The following is a 16,862-nucleotide window of genomic DNA, read 5'->3' on the forward strand; positions in this document are numbered from 1 at the left end:
AACAAAAACAAAGCATGAATATTCCGAATACCCACATGCAAACAACAGCTTCTTATCACACTATAAAAGCTACAATCCAGCAAACTTTGCCCCAGTGAACCTAGCCTTAATCGCCTATGAAAATCCTTTGTTTTCTAAAAACAACAATATCCCCAAAGTATTTGGTATTTGCCACCTTGACTGACCCAAACATATTTCAGAACCTGCAGCAGTTTATGCATAGTGTTCCTTTAAAAAAAATCTTTAAATTGTTAGATGAGATCTGAATGTGCCTTCAGTCAAATAAACAATGGCCTTGTTTGTTTCGCTAATAAAACTATTACTGAGAGTCCATTGTCAAGACCGGAGAGGCAGCGTCTTTTCCTCGGGCTGCAGCACAAAAGCTGTTCCGTGTTTTGTGCCCGTTTTCTGCGACACAAACTGAAGCAATGTATATATAAGGCTAATCATACATAGCATCTAGAGTGGCTTCCAGTAAAGCTTGCTCCTGATTTCCATTGTTTGGCTCATAATAGGCAGTGCAGCCCGTTGGGTATGCGACAGAGGGACATGCGTACCACCCACCGTCAGGCCAAATACTCCAGTGGCTGCATTGTGCTGCAGGAATTCATATCTGCAAACATTGCAAACAGATTACCTCAGTGCACAGATTTAGACAGAATCTAAATCAGGTCTGACTGAATTTCTAGTCAGACAGAACAAAACAAGCCTTTTAAAACCGATTAAATGAGAAAAAATGTATAAACAACACCCAATTTTTTTTTAATCTCAGTCACCAATATAATGAATGTTCAGCTATCAGTTCTTTGTAAATCCATGTTTAATTATTAGGCCATTAATCCATCATGTGGACATGAGCGACTGCACAAATCCGCTATGGACTGATCTTATGCAAGTTGCTGTGGTGTTGTTAAGTTACATAGACATGGTTTCTTCGCTTTTTGCCAGAGAATGTCGGTGAGCAGAAAGGAAATGCAAACAAATGTCTCACAATGATCTGCATGATAATCAGGGGAAAAGAAACACAACTGGATCCAAGAACCCATAACAACACACTTGGATGGACCGTCCCTGCTATTCAGAGTCTGTGCTGACAAGCTGGACACTGTTTCCAAAATCAAATGAAAAAGTCAGACATTTATCTCAATGCTTTATACATTTTTGTTCATGCGATGAGTATGCATACAAGACTAAATTGAGCAGCATTTGTCCAGCTTTGAATGCAACAAATATAAAACATTATTTCTGATGTGATTTGAAATAAGAATCCAAAAACATTTATCAAGGAGAAAAAAAAAAGTAAATTGACCTAAAAATAAACTGAAAAGATGAATCAGCCCTTATCTGCAGCCATTTTCTCGACATGTCATTTTCAACAATTGTATCAAAGAGGTGGAGAGAGACTGCAAGATAATACCTGAAGGCCAAACAATAACGCAGTCTGAAAAATGATGCACATTTAACCTTTGTCTCCACCCTGCAAAAGACAGTGTCTTTAAGCTTCATAATTATGTCATATCATGAACTTGTGAGAGTGTCTCAGACTAAAATGAAAGGAGTAAAGTGTATTCTTTCTGGGAAATAAAACCTGAGGTAATTCCCATGAAGCAGGCAAGATCCTATTTAAATAAGCTGTAAGTGTGAGTTTTTTTTTCTCTACTGCATTATCAAATATCCAGTGGCCTGCAAAAGTATTCACACCCATTGGACCCTTTCATATTTTGTCAAGTTTCAACTACAAACTTCACAGTATTTCATTGGAATATTTTATGTGAAAGAGCAGCACAAAAAGTGCCAATTTGAGAAGTAGAAGCAAAATAAGATGTTACAAAAAAAAGCCAAAAAACCCCCCTGAAAAGTGTATGTTGATATTCATTTCCCTTTACTACCTAGAATTTGATGCAACCTGTTTATAGTTTTATCTATAAACACCTGTTTCTGGACAGGCCTCAGGTGTTTGCTTAAGAACATTAGTGAGAGGACAGTGTGCTGGATCAGGAGTAAAGTTGTGGAAATTTTCAAACAAAAATGTAACGTAATAAAGAACATTTCTATTCTAAACATTTTTGGGTTTGCTTAAAGCCAGATGGTTTATATTTTGCTCTTGCAAAATGGGGGAGCCATAGTTTACCAATTGGTTGCAAAGTTGGGCAACGGTAACATGCGTGAACTGTAGATGGCAGAAAGTTGCACAATAGTTGAGCTAGTTACGTGCAAGAATAAAGTTTATAAAAAACATTAAAAACACTCTTTTGTCTTAATAAAAAAATGTAGCAGTTTACTTCAGCTCGCCAGTTTTCTGCTTGATCAACAGTATTATTGTTCATTTGTATACTGCTAATCAGTAAGAGAGATAAAAAAGAGAAGACAAGCTAGCAACAAAATAATGACAAAAGTCAACAGATCTATTCTATTATGCTTAAATTCTTGAATACTTCCAGGCGCCTATTCTCCATAGAAATGTCAGAAAAAAGCTTTCCACATTGCTGTTTGTGGCAGAAACAGTACTGGAAACAGCTTCATCCTCACTGGGCCTCAGCTGATCGCACACCAGACTCCCAGCAGCACACTGCCCAGCACTGGCATGTGGTGTCCTGATAATGTCCCTGCAGACTGGGCTGCTGCCAGCCACGGGCAAACTCAAGCCTGCTGTTTGATATCGAGGGTTGGCTCCAGACAGACCAAGCATTGTGTCCCAAACAATAAACCCCAGGCCCACTGAACTATAAACATGTCCCTTTGGGGGCGTTTTCCTCGCTTTCTTTGCAGGAGACACCCATAATCAGGAAACCTGACCTGACTTGCCTAAATTTAGCAACCCTCAAACCTCAAGTGTCACAGACTTGGCACCAATCATCATTTGTCTCCTGCTCTAATAAAATGCTAAAGTATAGAGGATGTCGACAGTAGCTGGACTCTGAGGTGGAGGTCTTACAGTTTAAGACATTTGTCAAAACCATACATGGCAACAAAAAAAGTGACCTTTGACAACATGCTTTTTTTCTGCAATATCTCTTATATAACATTTACACTATTGTTGCTAGGGATACATTACTAAAGAAACTGACTGGGGACCCACACAATATTGGGGCCCTTGTTCATAATTATTGACTGCATGTATAATAAATAAGAATGCATGTCCCAATGAATCTTGTTTGTCAGATTAAAAGGAGCTCTGAAAATAACCTTAAAACAGGTATGACGCAAACTTTTCATTAAATCCACATTTATGTTTTTGAAAAATGTATTTTTTTTAAAATTGGTCTGATGTAATATTTAAATTTTAAATGTCATGTTTTTATTGTCTGTTAGTGGAAAATTATCACAATTAACAGAGATAAAGGCTTTCAAACATCTCAAGGTGTGTAATTAGTCTACATAATGTGTTACTTAATGGACTTTTCAGTAATATTGCAATTTATTTAATGGGTTAGTATATCTTCATAGTTTTTGTTTTATTCTTCATTTTATTTCCTCTGAAGTTTATATCTTTGTACTTTATGTCTTTGTGCTGTGAGTGCTTGAAAACTGAAGTCAAATTCCATGTTTGTACACACAACCTTAGCCAGTAAAGCTTATTCTGATATTTTATTGGTTTAGAGTCTTCTATGAGAGGTTTCTTTGCTTGATATGGTTAAAACTATAAAGTTATATAATATGGAAGAGTGCAAATGAGAGAATTAATACACAAAATTACCCAAAGGACATGCAGTTAAAGATGCTACTACAAGGTAAGGAAAACAGACAATAGGAATGTTTACTACTAAACTACTAAAAGAAGATGTCACAAAATATAGAAAAATACAACAAATATGGACAAGGCAAGATATACGAAAGGTTACACCCTGTATCTATAGACTTATTTAATATCTCCCTTCATCCAATACCACTGTGAAAAACAACTCATACTGCACTGTCATTCTACTACCAGTGGGTGTCGCTGCGGCCTCCTCGGTAAACCTGACAGAGGCCTTCCGGTTCCTCTATTGGATCAGCTGACTCTGATGCTGCTGTCAGGAGACCTCACGATCAGCGCTGAATGGCAACTATGAACATTGCCAAGCCATAGAATCACTACAGGCGGCTGTATTTCCACCAGTAACACCAACTTAGTTAGCATACGGGTGAGTGAAATCGTTAAAGAGCTCGAAAAAAAACACACCTGTGTTGTTGTTGTTAGCATAGCTAGCCCAGTGGCTAGCGGTAGCTAATCCCTGGTGGATGTTGCTTGACCTTAACTATCGTTTTCTGCCGTTGTTTCAACACGTTATTTGGGTAATATTCAATACTGCTGTTTGGTTATTAGCCGGGAGCGAAGTCGAATAGAGAAGGCAATAAATTAAGGCCAGGACAATAATGAACATCCCTATTGAATGAGTTCCTCATTAGCCTAATGGTATAGTATGACCATCCGTTCCTGCATTTTACATATAAAAACCATGTCAGTACATCGCCTTAGATGTATTGCAGTCAAGGAATAGCAATTTATTAGTATAGTGCGTTGTATTGCTAACTTAAATGTTTATATAATTGTGGAAATAATTTAAAATATTCCTAAAAGGGCTTTCCTTCCAGTTTCCAGAATCTTCTCCAGAGCTATAACCATGACCGAGTTTTGGCTCATCTCTGCTCCTGGAGAGAAGACCTGCCAACAAACATGGGACAAGCTGATGGCAGCAACCACACGCACTAACAACCTCTCCACCAATCACAAGTTCAGCATCCCAGACCTCAAGGTTAGAGCAGATTCTAGTGCTTCTCTGGTTGTCAGTTTTCATCCTTTCACTTTTTTAAGAATATATTCCCACCCGTTTTTTAAAATCCAGTCTGAAATCCATGTAGTTTTCAAGACAACTCACCGTGTGGATCCGTTGTCAAGAGTAAGCAGACTGTCTATTTGAAAAGCAGCCCCTGCACGCATCGCTGTTCTGCATGGTGAAAGCGTTTAGGCAAAGTTTTAATGCATGGAGCAGCTCAGACCATGGGTTCAGCTCGTCTCCGTGCTGAACACGGAGTAAGTGCACCCTGCTGATGTTGTTTCTACGTGGGACTGTGGTGTCCTCCTGGAACCGTTAGCGATGCATGAGCAACCCTGGACAAAGAGGCGCCATCCTAAGCACACAGGGCCCCCCCCTGGGCGTCACTGCAGGCTGGTTTAGCGTTAGATGTCAGTGTTCAAACACGACCTTGTTGACCTTTNAAAACCCCCCTGAAAAGTGTATGTTAATATTCATTTCCCTTTACTACCTAGAATTTGATGCAACCTGTTTATAGTTTTATCTATAAACACCTGTTTCTGGACAGGCCTCAGGTGTTTGCTTAAGAACATTAGTGAGAGGACAGTGTGCTGGATCAGGAGTAAAGTTGTGGAAATTTTCAAACAAAAATGTAACGTAATAAAGAACATTTCTATTCTAAACATTTTTGGGTTTGCTTAAAGCCAGATGGTTTATATTTTGCTCTTGCAAAATGGGGGAGCCATAGTTTACCAATTGGTTGCAAAGTTGGGCAACGGTAACATGCGTGAACTGTAGATGGCAGAAAGTTGCACAATAGTTGAGCTAGTTACGTGCAAGAATAAAGTTTATAAAAAACATTAAAAACACTCTTTTGTCTTAATAAAAAAATGTAGCAGTTTACTTCAGCTTGCCAGTTTTCTGCTTGATCAACAGTATTATTGTTCATTTGTATATTGCTATTCAGTAAGAGAGATAAAAAAGAGAAGACAAGCTAGCAACAAAATAATGACAAAAGTCAACAGATCTATTCTATTATGCTTAAATTCTTGAATACTTCTAGGCGCCTATTCTCCATAGAAATGTCAGAAAAAAGCTTTCCACATTGCTGTTTGTGGCAGAAACAGTACTGGAAACAGCTTCATCCTCACTGGGCCTCAGCTGATCGCACACCAGACTCCCAGCAGCACACTGCCCAGCACTGGCATGTGGTGTCCTGATAATGTCCCTGCAGACTGGGCTGCTGCCAGCCACGGGCAAACTCAAGCCTGCTGTTTGATGTCGAGGGTTGGCTCCAGACAGACCAAGCATTGTGTCCCAAACAATAAACCCCAGGCCCACTGAACTATAAACATGTCCCTTTGGGGGCGTTTTCCTCGCTTTCTTTGCAGGAGACACCCATAATCAGGAAACCTGACCTGACTTGCCTAAATTTAGCAACCCTCAAACCTCAAGTGTCACAGACTTGGCACCAATCATCATTTGTCTCCTGCTCTAATAAAATGCTAAAGCATAGAGGATGTCGACAGTAGCTGGACTCTGAGGTGGAGGTCTTACAGTTTAAGACATTTGTCAAAACCATACATGGCAACAAAAAAAGTGACCTTTGACAACATGCTTTTTTTCTGCAATATCTCTTATATAACATTTACACTATTGTTGCTAGGGATACATTACTAAAGAAACTGACTGGGGACCCACACAATATTGGGGCCCTTGTTCATAATTATTGACTGCATGTATAATAAATAAGAATGCATGTCTGTCCCAATGAATCTTGTTTGTCAGATTAAAAGGAGCTCTGAAAATAACCTTAAAACAGGTATGACGCAAACTTTTCATTAAATCCACATTTATGTTTTTGAAAAATGTATTTTTTTTAAAATTGGTCTGATGTAATATTTAAATTTTAAATGTCATGTTTTTATTGTCTGTTAGTGGAAAATTATCACAATTAACAGAAATAAAGGCTTTCAAACATCTCAAGGTGTGTAATTAGTCTACATAATGTGTTACTTAATGGACTTTTCAGTAATATTGCAATTTATTAAATGGGTTATAGTTTTCTTTTTATTCTTCATTTTATTTCCTCTGAAGTTTATATCTTTGTACTTTATGTCTTTGTGCTGTGAGTGCTTGAAAACTGAAGTCAAATTCCATGTTTGTACACACAACCTTAGCCAGTAAAGCTTATTCTGATATTTTATTGGTTTAGAGTCTTCTATGAGAGGTTTCTTTGCTTGATATGGTTAAAACTATAAAGTTATATAATATGGAAGAGTGCAAATGAGAGAATTAATACACAAAATTACCCAAAGGACATGCAGTTAAAGATGCTACTACAAGGTAAGGAAAACAGACAATAGGAATGTTTACTACTAAACTACTAAAAGAAGATGTCACAAAATATAGAAAAATACAACAAATATGGACAAGGCAAGATATACGAAAGGTTACACCCTGTATCTATAGACTTATTTAATATCTCCCTTCATCCAATACCACTGTGAAAAACAACTCATACTGCACTGTCATTCTACTACCAGTGGGTGTCGCTGCGGCCTCCTCGGTAAACCTGACAGAGGCCTTCCGGTTCCTCTATTGGATCAGCTGACTCTGATGCTGCTGTCAGGAGACCTCACGATCAGCGCTGAATGGCAACTATGAACATTGCCAAGCCATAGAATCACTACAGGCGGCTGTATTTCCACCAGTAACACCAACGTAGTTAGCATACGGGTGAGTGAAATCGTTAAAGAGCTCGAAAAAAAACACACCTGTGTTGTTGTTGTTAGCATAGCTAGCCCAGTGGCTAGCGGTAGCTAATCCCTGGTGGATGTTGCTTGACCTTAACTATCGTTTTCTGCCGTTGTTTCAACACGTTATTTGGGTAATATTCAATACTGCTGTTTGGTTATTAGCCGGGAGCGAAGTCGAATAGAGAAGGCAATAAATTAAGGCCAGGACAATAATGGACATCCCTATTGAATGAGTTCCTCATTAGCCTAATGGTATAGTATGACCATCCGTTCCTGCATTTTACATATAAAAACCATGTCAGTACATCGCCTTAGATGTATTGCAGTCAAGGAATAGCAATTTATTAGTATAGTGCGTTGTATTGCTAACTTAAATGTTTATATAATTGTGGAAATAATTTAAAATATTCCTAAAAGGGCTTTCCTTCCAGTTTCCAGAATCTTCTCCAGAGCTATAACCATGACCGAGTTTTGGCTCATCTCTGCTCCTGGAGAGAAGACCTGCCAACAAACATGGGACAAGCTGATGGGAGCAACCACACGCACTAACAACCTCTCCACCAATCACAAGTTCAGCATCCCAGACCTCAAGGTTAGAACAGATTCTAGTGCTTCTCTGGTTGTCAGTTTTCATCCTTTCACTTTTTTAAGAATATATTCCCACCCGTTTTTTAAAATCCAGTCTGAAATCCATGTAGTTTTCAAGACAACTCACCGTGTGGATCCGTTGTCAAGAGTAAGCAGACTGTCTATTTGAAAAGCAGCCCCTGCACGCATCGCTGTTCTGCATGGTGAAAGCGTTTAGGCAAAGTTTTAATCCATGGAGCAGCTCAGACCATGGGTTCAGCTCGTCTCCGTGCTGAACACGGAGTAAGTGCACCCTGCTGATGTTGTTTCTACGTGGGACTGTGGTGTCCTCCTGCAACCGTTAGCAATGCATGAGCAACCCTGGACAAAGAGGTGCCATCCTAAGCACACAGGGGCCCCCCCTGGGCGTCACTGCAGGCCCCTGGGCGTCACTGCAGGCTGGTTTAGCGTTAGATGTCGGTGTTCAAACACGACCTTGTTGACCTTTTGGGGGGGCGGGGGGGTGAGAGAGTCTCTATCCCTAAATGGCAAAAATGTTTTAATGTTTTTTCTTTTCTATTTTATGCATAAAACAGGTGGGAACGCTTGATGTCTTGGTTGGACTTTCAGACGAACTCGCCAAATTAGATTCATTTGTCGAAAGGTATTCACATCACTTCACACTTCATGACTAGAAATGTTATTATTATTGTGGTGCTTCTTTAGCATTTGCATTTGATGATCGAAAGCACTAACCTAGCATCCAGAGATTAGAACTGTTGAAATTTCTCTTGAGTGACTCAGATCTTTAAATTGTAGGTTAAGTCCGTAAAAACAGCCTGGATTTGAAGGATTTAGAGAGTTAATTTGGAAATGAACCTGTATGTTGGGCTTAACTAGTGAAAACCTGATTGTTGCATCTCTATCAAAGCACTAATGTTCAACATTGACCCTCAGATGTAGCCGGTTTATCGTTCTCTGCCCTCCTCTCTGACCTCGTAACCTTGAGGAATTTTGCCGGGAATTGCGAACAGTGAGCTGCTTAGATCTAAACTTGGCCTTTTACAGTTGGGTGACACATCAGCAGATTTGTCTTTAGTCATGTTTTGGCCGTACGGCCTATCTGGTATAAGTTTAGTCTTTTGGAAAAGTTTCTCATCCAGAACTTGCACACTGCTGTTACTGCCTGATCTATGCTTTGGTTCCACTGTGGGGATTTCCACATCTGTGAGGAAAAAAACCAACCTTACATCACAGCAGCAGTTATTTGCCGTCCATTGGCCATAAATTTAGTTCCTCTTCAAAGTTTGCGTTTAGTAAATCTGAAAATAAATCTTATTTGTCTAAAACATTTCATATGTACAATAAGAGAATTGGATATTATTCTAAAATAGTAGTTTCTTATGTAGCGTTTGGCCCTCTGATGGGATTTGCTTTGATGGGCCATGTTAGAACTAACCTTTTTTTTTTAACATTTATGTGTGAAAGCTTCTGAGCTTTCGGTAGCTTTTTGCTTGCGGGTTATGAGATCACATCATAATTTGGTGTCTTCTGGGGTTTCGCAGTGTGGTGAAGAAGGTGGCTCAGTACATGGCCGATGTGCTGGAGGACAGCCGAGACAAAGTGCAGGAGAACCTGCTGGCCAACGGAGGTACAGTTCTAACTTTGTTGTTCAGTTAATAAGTTATATATAGGAAGAATTGTGTTGTTTTAATGAGTTTGTGTTAGTTTATCACAGAAAATACAAATAAAACACACTTAGATTTGGGGTTTGACATATTTGACACATTATGAAAAACTGTGAGTACTTTTCCAGATCTCAGAAAAACATCAAATGTTTTAATGTTTGTGTTTTAGTTGACCTGGTCACCTACATCACACGGTTCCAGTGGGACATGGCGAAATATCCCATAAAGCAGTCCCTTAAAAACATCTCAGAAATCATCTCAAAGGTAGGTCTGTCCATACGATTTCAATAATCTCTGAAGTTCTGTGAATTTTTTTGCCAGAATCCTCGTAATAATTAGTTTGCTGGATTGTTTCTGTTTGATGTTGCCAGATTTTCCATCCATCAAGTGCTTTTAGATTCTTTGTAAGTTGTTAAATCTGTGCTTTGCTTCTGCTTTCCTTCAGCAAGTAACCCAAATCGACAATGACTTGAAGGCCAGAGCTTCAGCTTATAACAACCTGAAGGGAAACCTGCAGAACTTGGAAAGGAAGAATGCGTAAGTGTTAGATACATGTATTCAAATTTAGTTTAACGAGCTTTTTTTTTTTTAAGGGAATCAAGAAGAAACTTCAATGTGGTGCTTTATTGTTCTACTCTATTCAGATGTGAACTGGAATGTTTTTGTTTTCTTTTCTTTCCCTGGTTTTGTATTCCTGTATAATTGTCATTTGCCACTAGGGGGAGCTTGCTGACCAGAAGCCTGGCTGACATTGTCAAAAAGGAAGATTTTGTCCTGGATTCAGAGTACCTCATTACTATGCTGGTGGTTGTACCAAAGTAAGTCTAAAACTTGTAGTCATGATTGATTCAACGGTTTGGATCATTAACGCCTCTGCTCTGTTCTTTTAGGACTAATTATCCCGACTGGCAGAAAACATATGAAACACTGGCCGAGATGGTGGTGCCTCGATCGTCAAAGTAAGTGACAAGAATTTGATCAAACAACAATACCGAGCATTTTTACACGACTCTTTGCAATATTAAAATCCTCGTTCATGCTGTTCTCCAGCCTGCTGTTTGAAGACAGCGACAGTGGGCTGTTCAGCGTTACTTTGTTCAGGAAAGCCATAGATGACTTCAAGCACAAAGCCAGAGAGAACAAGTAAGACTTTATGATTTAGTCTGGTGCCGTTTTCTCTCCCCTGACATGTGGCTTTCCACAAGACGGTGCTTGTTTGATTAAGCAAAGCTTTTTTTATTATTTTTCCTGCTAGATTCACGGTGAGAGACTTCCAGTACAATGAAGAGGAGATGAAGGCTGACAAGGAGGAGATGACAAGGCTCTCCACAGATAAGAAGAAGCAGTTTGTAAGTGAAGTTGATTGTGAGACACTTGACTTTTCTACATATAGATCAACTGATTCCTGTTGGATTGTTTTGTTTTTTTCTAGGTTAGATTATTGAATCATCAACGATGCAGTATTTATACCAAAGCCCATTCCAGTGTTTCAGAATGTTCATGTATGAACATGGCCTTTAGGTCATCCCGTACATTTTCTGGTTGTAATATTATAGCCAAGTATAATAAAATAATCAGTTGCTCTTACAAGCCATGGGATCTGAATTCAGCTCCTGCCCCATGTGGGGAACATCACACTGCTGGATATTTTCCATGTTCTGCATAGAAAACAGGAATGTTTGCTTTTACATGTTATAACCTGAATCACTTTGAAAATCGTATCCATCCAGTCCCTCCAGGATTTTGCCTTTTTTTTTTTTAATTCTTTATTTTTGCAGTCAAAATCACTCATTTCATGGTGCTACCTTAGAAATGTTTACAAAGAATTTTGTCATATTTTTCCTCGTTAAAATCCCTTCCAAAATCTATAGACAAAAGACAAATGTGAGACAACAAGCAGATGGATTGGACACACAATGTTACTCATTAAGGAGCTTTTTTTAGCTTGATTTTTGGTACACTTCATATTGACTAAAACTTGACATCAAGTAAGACTGAGGCAGCGTTGTAATAGAAGTAAGAAGTACTGCCACTTGCAGGTGGGAGTTGGCAGTCACTTGAACCCTATGTTTTTGACTATTTTTCAGAAAATTTACAATAAACTGGCAGGACAGAATGCGTGGATCTGTTGGCTTTGTGTAAATTTGTGATTGCTGAATCACAAAAAATTAGAGGGACTGATTGTCAGTGAAGTTGCATAAAACTCTGGTACAGAAACTGTGCCCCTTTTAATAAAAAAAATAAATCCAAATTTAGATGGAAAGTAAACTTTTAAGCCAAACATAACTGATCCTCTTGTTCCGGTCTCTGCAGGGTCCCCTCGTCCGATGGCTAAAAGTTAACTTCAGTGAAGCCTTCATCGCATGGATTCACATTAAAGCACTGAGGGTCTTTGTGGAATCTGTTCTGAGGTATTCATTTAACAGTTTAGATTCACTTCTGTTGCAAATAAACCCAGTGGTAGTGAACATATCTGCCATGTTGTTCTCCCGTAGATATGGGCTGCCGGTGAACTTTCAGGCAATGCTTCTGCAACCCAGCAAGAAGACCATGAAGAAGCTGCGGGAGGTTCTGAATGACCTGTACAAACATCTGGACAGCAGTGCAGCAGCTATCATTGACGTGAGTGCTGTAATAACACTCCCTTCTGCTGAACTGATCTTATGGACAATAAGGAAACACTAGCCTTATTGATAAAGCACGCTAAGCAGTACTTTAATGTCATTTATTAGTATATAATCCAGACACAATCTCTTTAAAAACTGTGAAAAAAAACTCTTTTCAGTCATTAAAGGTCATTTACAAAAGAAGATATCTAAACACTGACTTCAATCTAAGAACATGTGCTTTGTATGAACTACGTTCCAATCCTAAAAAATGAAAAAAAAAATAAAATAAAATAAAATAAAATACTAGCCCTTTTTTTATTTTAAATGCATAAGTGACAAAAAATATTTTGGTTTCTGAAATCAGGTGCCTCACTCTCCTCCATAGCACATTTTCTAGATCTTTAGATCTAGAAAATATGGTTATGGACATGGGATTCCATGTTATGGACATGGGATTCAACAGGGGTGTGTATTTGGTACATGACTGTTTTTTCTGTATTTCACACTTTTGAGTTAAATTTTTTTGAACATGTCATTTCTGTGATCATTCACAAAATGAGTCTAGGAGGAATTGAGACTTGTCATGCTTCTATTGTTATGCAACCAAAAATATAAGTATTTTTGTTGATGACATTAAATTAGAAGACCTCCATGAATTCCACTGTTTTTCTAGATTATCTTACATTAAACAGAAAAATATAAAATTTCAATCAAAACTTTTTATATTTTGCCTGATTCAATTCTTGACAGAGTTCTTTATTGATCCCTAGGAGAAATTAAATAAATAATTAAGTAAATAATTGAATCATAATAGTAAAAAATAATAAAACAAGGGAAAATGTTACAAAATCCATATTTTAGTATTATTTTTAAGTATAAAATTTAAAAGTCAGTGTTTTAACAAAAACAATTATGGTATTTTTTTTTTATTTGATGGCAATAAGGTTGTAGATGCTGTGAAAAAAATTCTTCTTCTGGCCTTTTAATTGTTGCAGGTTTTGAACCTGTTTTCACTGTAACTGTGAAACTTGAGCTCTCTCTTGTGGTTACAACAGGTCACTGCAGGTCACTGCCTGGTGGATACTCCCAAGTAAAAGCAGTCATAATTTTGAAGCTAAACAATTATGAACTGACAAAAAAATTGAAGAAAAAAGACCCTCCATTTTGATGTTAAAAAGGGGATAAAATTGCCAACTGAAGTCATCCCTGTAAAGAAACACAATGAAATAAAAACTGCAGCGATATTTATTTAAAAATAAGGAAAACTACTTTCAGGATCTGCAATAAAACAGAAAACACAATAAAATGGCTCCACAGAAATGTTGATATTTAACTACTTTAATTACACATTCACCAACATTAGATTCCCACAATATGAGTAAAAATACCACAGACTTGTTGTACCAAGAATATAAAAAAATATCAAAAATGATTTGTTTTTATTTAATACAGAAAAACAATTACTCTTAATCTTTCTGGGAAGCAATCATTTATATAATTCCATCAATACCATTTATCTAAGTTTTTCTTTTTTATAGCTGCAACTATTTTTAAACAGCAGCCACAGTCATTTGTCTCATAAGCATGAGAAACGTATAGTAGTCTGTTTCCCCCAGATAAACAGCAGTACATAGAAATAGGTGGGGGAGGGAGAGTTCTACATTGTAACAGCATCTAGTTTTCATCAGACATCTTTAAAACCTCTGTTTATCCTATAACCAACTGTGGTTTAAAAAAAAAGTTTCAATATTTTAGATGTAAAACAGAACTTTAGTAAAAATGTAACATTTCACTACTTTAGATTTTTCTTCTTTGTTCAGCACTGTTTTATGGCTTTTTAGATCTTTATTCTTTGTTCATAATTGATTAATTTTAGGTATGCATATTGATATGCTGCGACAACACAGACTTTGAATTTAATCTTCCTCTTCCACCATGTTGGTTTTAAACAAACCATTACCATATTCTGTTTAATAGATAGCTTGATTAAGATGTATTGAGATGATTCCTCTGCAGAAACTCAACGTTTCTCCAAACACTAAGTCTTGTGCTTCGTTCCAGTCTGCCATGGACATCCCAGGCCTGAACCTGAGCCAGCAGGAGTACTATCCCTACGTCTACTACAAGATCGACTGCAACCTGTTAGATTTCAAAGTTTAAACAGTTGTCCAGTTTACGTCTTCATCCCGTGTGTTTATTAAGTTATGTTCTTCCTCTCCTCTCACGCTGTCTGCCCTCTGACCCCCAATCTTTGGTCAGCTTCTGCCGCGACTGTGCTGCATGATCATTCCCTGTGGTAAAAACCGCTCATCAGAAATCCTCTACCACTTTTACAACCAAGGGACAAAAAGACTTTTTATATATTGTCCTAGTTTAAAGTTTATTTTTTTCTGTTTTAACACAAGTGATTAGCTTTTTTTTTTTTTTTTTTTTTTTTGATGTGAAGTGAAAACAGAAATCATACTGGAGAGTCATATATATATATTTACTGTCATTCCACATGTGCTGATGTGTATTTATAGCTGCATCTGTGTCGGTGTTCAGAGATTTATGTTTACATATGGGTAGTTTCATCATTGCGCCCATGGCAACCACACCCGGTACACATTTCGGAGTCTGTGGGCGACCCCCTGCAGATGTCGTGAAACCAAGTTATTAACAGAATGTGTGTTGTTGTTGTTTCTTGTCGTGTGTATCTGCTGTCAAAAAGAGATCTATAACTGAATATTGTGAAAGCAGCTGATTAAATAAATAAATGATTCTATGTAATTGAAACCAAGAATTTATGTGTAAATAAAACAGCCGAGGCCTGGATACCGGACTGTGATTTACTGGTTAGTCACATAATAATGTGCATGTGATAAGAGTGAGTCACATAAGCAGCATCTGTTTAATAAAAAGTGATCCTCCATGAAGCTGTGTGACGACTGATCATGTGCAGAGCCATAGGCTGTTTCACTTTTTGAGAAGAAATTATTTGGAATTTAATTGAGAAACGCTTAGATTTCACTATCAATGCCAGCTAAAAACAGCAGGGGGCGCCAAAGAGACACTTGTGTACAAGGCTTTTAGTTGAAAACAAACGGATGATGCGCTTTTCCATGAAATGTGGGTAGCCTAAAAAAAGTAATCCATTAGCTTTAACGTGAAACATTTTTGTGAATGCAAGCTGAAGAAATACTTGCACAAAACAATGTGTGAGACATTTTCTTTAAAGAGAAAAAAAATCTAAAAGTTTTTAAGTTAAATGTCAGAGAACTCTTTAAAACTTTAAAACTCATAATTGTGAGAAAGAAAATGACTAAATAAATTCATTTACAATGCCTCGCAAAAGTATTCCCATTCAAACCACAAAGCTCAATGTGTTTTACATTATATAAAAGGCCAACAGCACATGATTATGAAGGGGAAACTTCAAAACTTCTTAACAGATAAAAATTTGAGAGGGGAGGCCAACATTGTAATACAGTATCTATAGTCTTTAGAGGTCATTCAAATAATAAAATCTGCCTAAAAGCAATTTAATCTCAGTATAAATGCAGCTGTACTGTGAAGCTATCAGGTTTGTTGAAGACAGGTGGTTCTACACGGTGGCTAATTGTTTTGTTTTGGATTATTTTATTTCATCTTATTGTTAGAGTTAGAGAGACATAGAATTACTTTATTGTTATTTGGCAAGGAAATGTGGTTGTTTTGTGTCCCAATGAAAAAAACTCCACACTGGTCCCCCGCTGGTAAATGTAGTCTAGACCTAAAAACAACCAGAAAAACGTTATGTGGTCTCCATGTATACTGTAGTACTTGTATGCATCTGCTTATCTCTGCATTACTTCCCGTACTTACTAGGCTGATCTGAGTTTAAGTGCGTTACTGTTCATTTACTTTGTTAACGGAATTCTGCATGCAGCAGTTGTGTGTTCTGGAGGGGATGTTTTTGTTTTAGTTCTGGATGCTCGCTGACTCTGGTGTGGACATGTAAAGTTCGTCTGCATCGGCGTTAGAGCACATAAACTATCCAGTTGTACTCATGTTCGGTTATCTTCATTAAAAGAAGATCAACATTGTTCCCTCCTGGAGTGGTTATTATCCCGCACCTTTACAATCCATCCGTGGCCACCGTTAACAACTGGTGTCAGATGTGGGATTGATTAAAAACCAACACGTTAAATTGCTTAGTTTATTATAACTAATGCTGACTAGTTGTTTCAATTTGAAATAAGTTTGGGAACCAGTTTGTTTTTTTAATTACCTGGAAAACAGTGGTCTCCATGGATACATTTATTAAAAAACAACACATTGAATAGTTTAGTTTATTATAACTAATGCTGACTTGTTTTGATTTGAAATAAGTTTTGGAACACGTTTTTTTAAATATTACCTGGAAAACAATGGTCTCCATGGATACATTGATTAAACAACAACACATTAAATTGTTTAGTTAATGCTGACCAGTTGTTTTGATTTAAAATAAGTTTTGGAACCAGTTTTTTTTTTTTATTATTA

General features: G+C 37.6%; 1 protein-coding gene across 3 annotated transcripts; it reads left to right on the top strand.

Annotated features, from left to right (window-relative positions):
- The first annotated feature begins 3,966 nt into the window (after positions 1-3,966).
- On the top strand, positions 3,967-15,274 carry LOC103137003 (V-type proton ATPase subunit C 1-A). 3 transcript variants are annotated; one of them, XM_007550505.2, is made up of 13 exons: positions 3,967-4,124; positions 4,576-4,736; positions 8,659-8,726; positions 9,628-9,713; positions 9,920-10,014; positions 10,196-10,287; positions 10,470-10,568; positions 10,641-10,709; positions 10,801-10,893; positions 11,006-11,099; positions 12,064-12,161; positions 12,246-12,372; positions 14,421-15,274. In XM_007550505.2, the coding sequence occupies exons 2-13, from the start codon at positions 4,605-4,607 to the stop codon at positions 14,517-14,519; spliced, it is 1,152 nt and encodes a 383-aa protein (XP_007550567.1). In that variant the 5' UTR covers positions 3,967-4,124; positions 4,576-4,604; the 3' UTR covers positions 14,520-15,274. The 3 variants fall into 3 exon arrangements, with proteins under 3 accessions (XP_007550567.1, XP_016526166.1, XP_007550566.1); XM_007550504.2 differs by lacking the exons at positions 3,967-4,124; positions 4,576-4,736 and adding exons at positions 7,318-7,475; positions 7,927-8,087; XM_016670680.1 differs by lacking the exons at positions 3,967-4,124; positions 4,576-4,736; positions 12,064-12,161; positions 12,246-12,372 and adding exons at positions 7,317-7,475; positions 7,927-8,087.
- Positions 15,275-16,862: the final 1,588 nt, after the last annotated feature.

Source organism: Poecilia formosa, unplaced genomic scaffold (genome assembly GCF_000485575.1).
Source record: "Poecilia formosa unplaced genomic scaffold, Poecilia_formosa-5.1.2 Scaffold36, whole genome shotgun sequence".
NCBI lineage: Eukaryota > Metazoa > Chordata > Actinopteri > Cyprinodontiformes > Poeciliidae > Poecilia > Poecilia formosa.

Bases quoted from the DNA above. Each gene is read 5' to 3' on its own strand.
- LOC103137003 (XM_007550505.2), top strand. From the start codon at position 4,605: ATGACCGAGTTTTGGCTCATCTCTGCTCCTGGAGAGAAGACCTGCCAA. The intron at 8,727-9,627 runs GTATTCACATCA...GGGGTTTCGCAG, and splicing joins TTAGATTCATTTGTCGAAAG to TGTGGTGAAGAAGGTGGCTC. The intron at 11,100-12,063 runs GTAAGTGAAGTT...CGGTCTCTGCAG, and splicing joins CAGATAAGAAGAAGCAGTTT to GGTCCCCTCGTCCGATGGCT.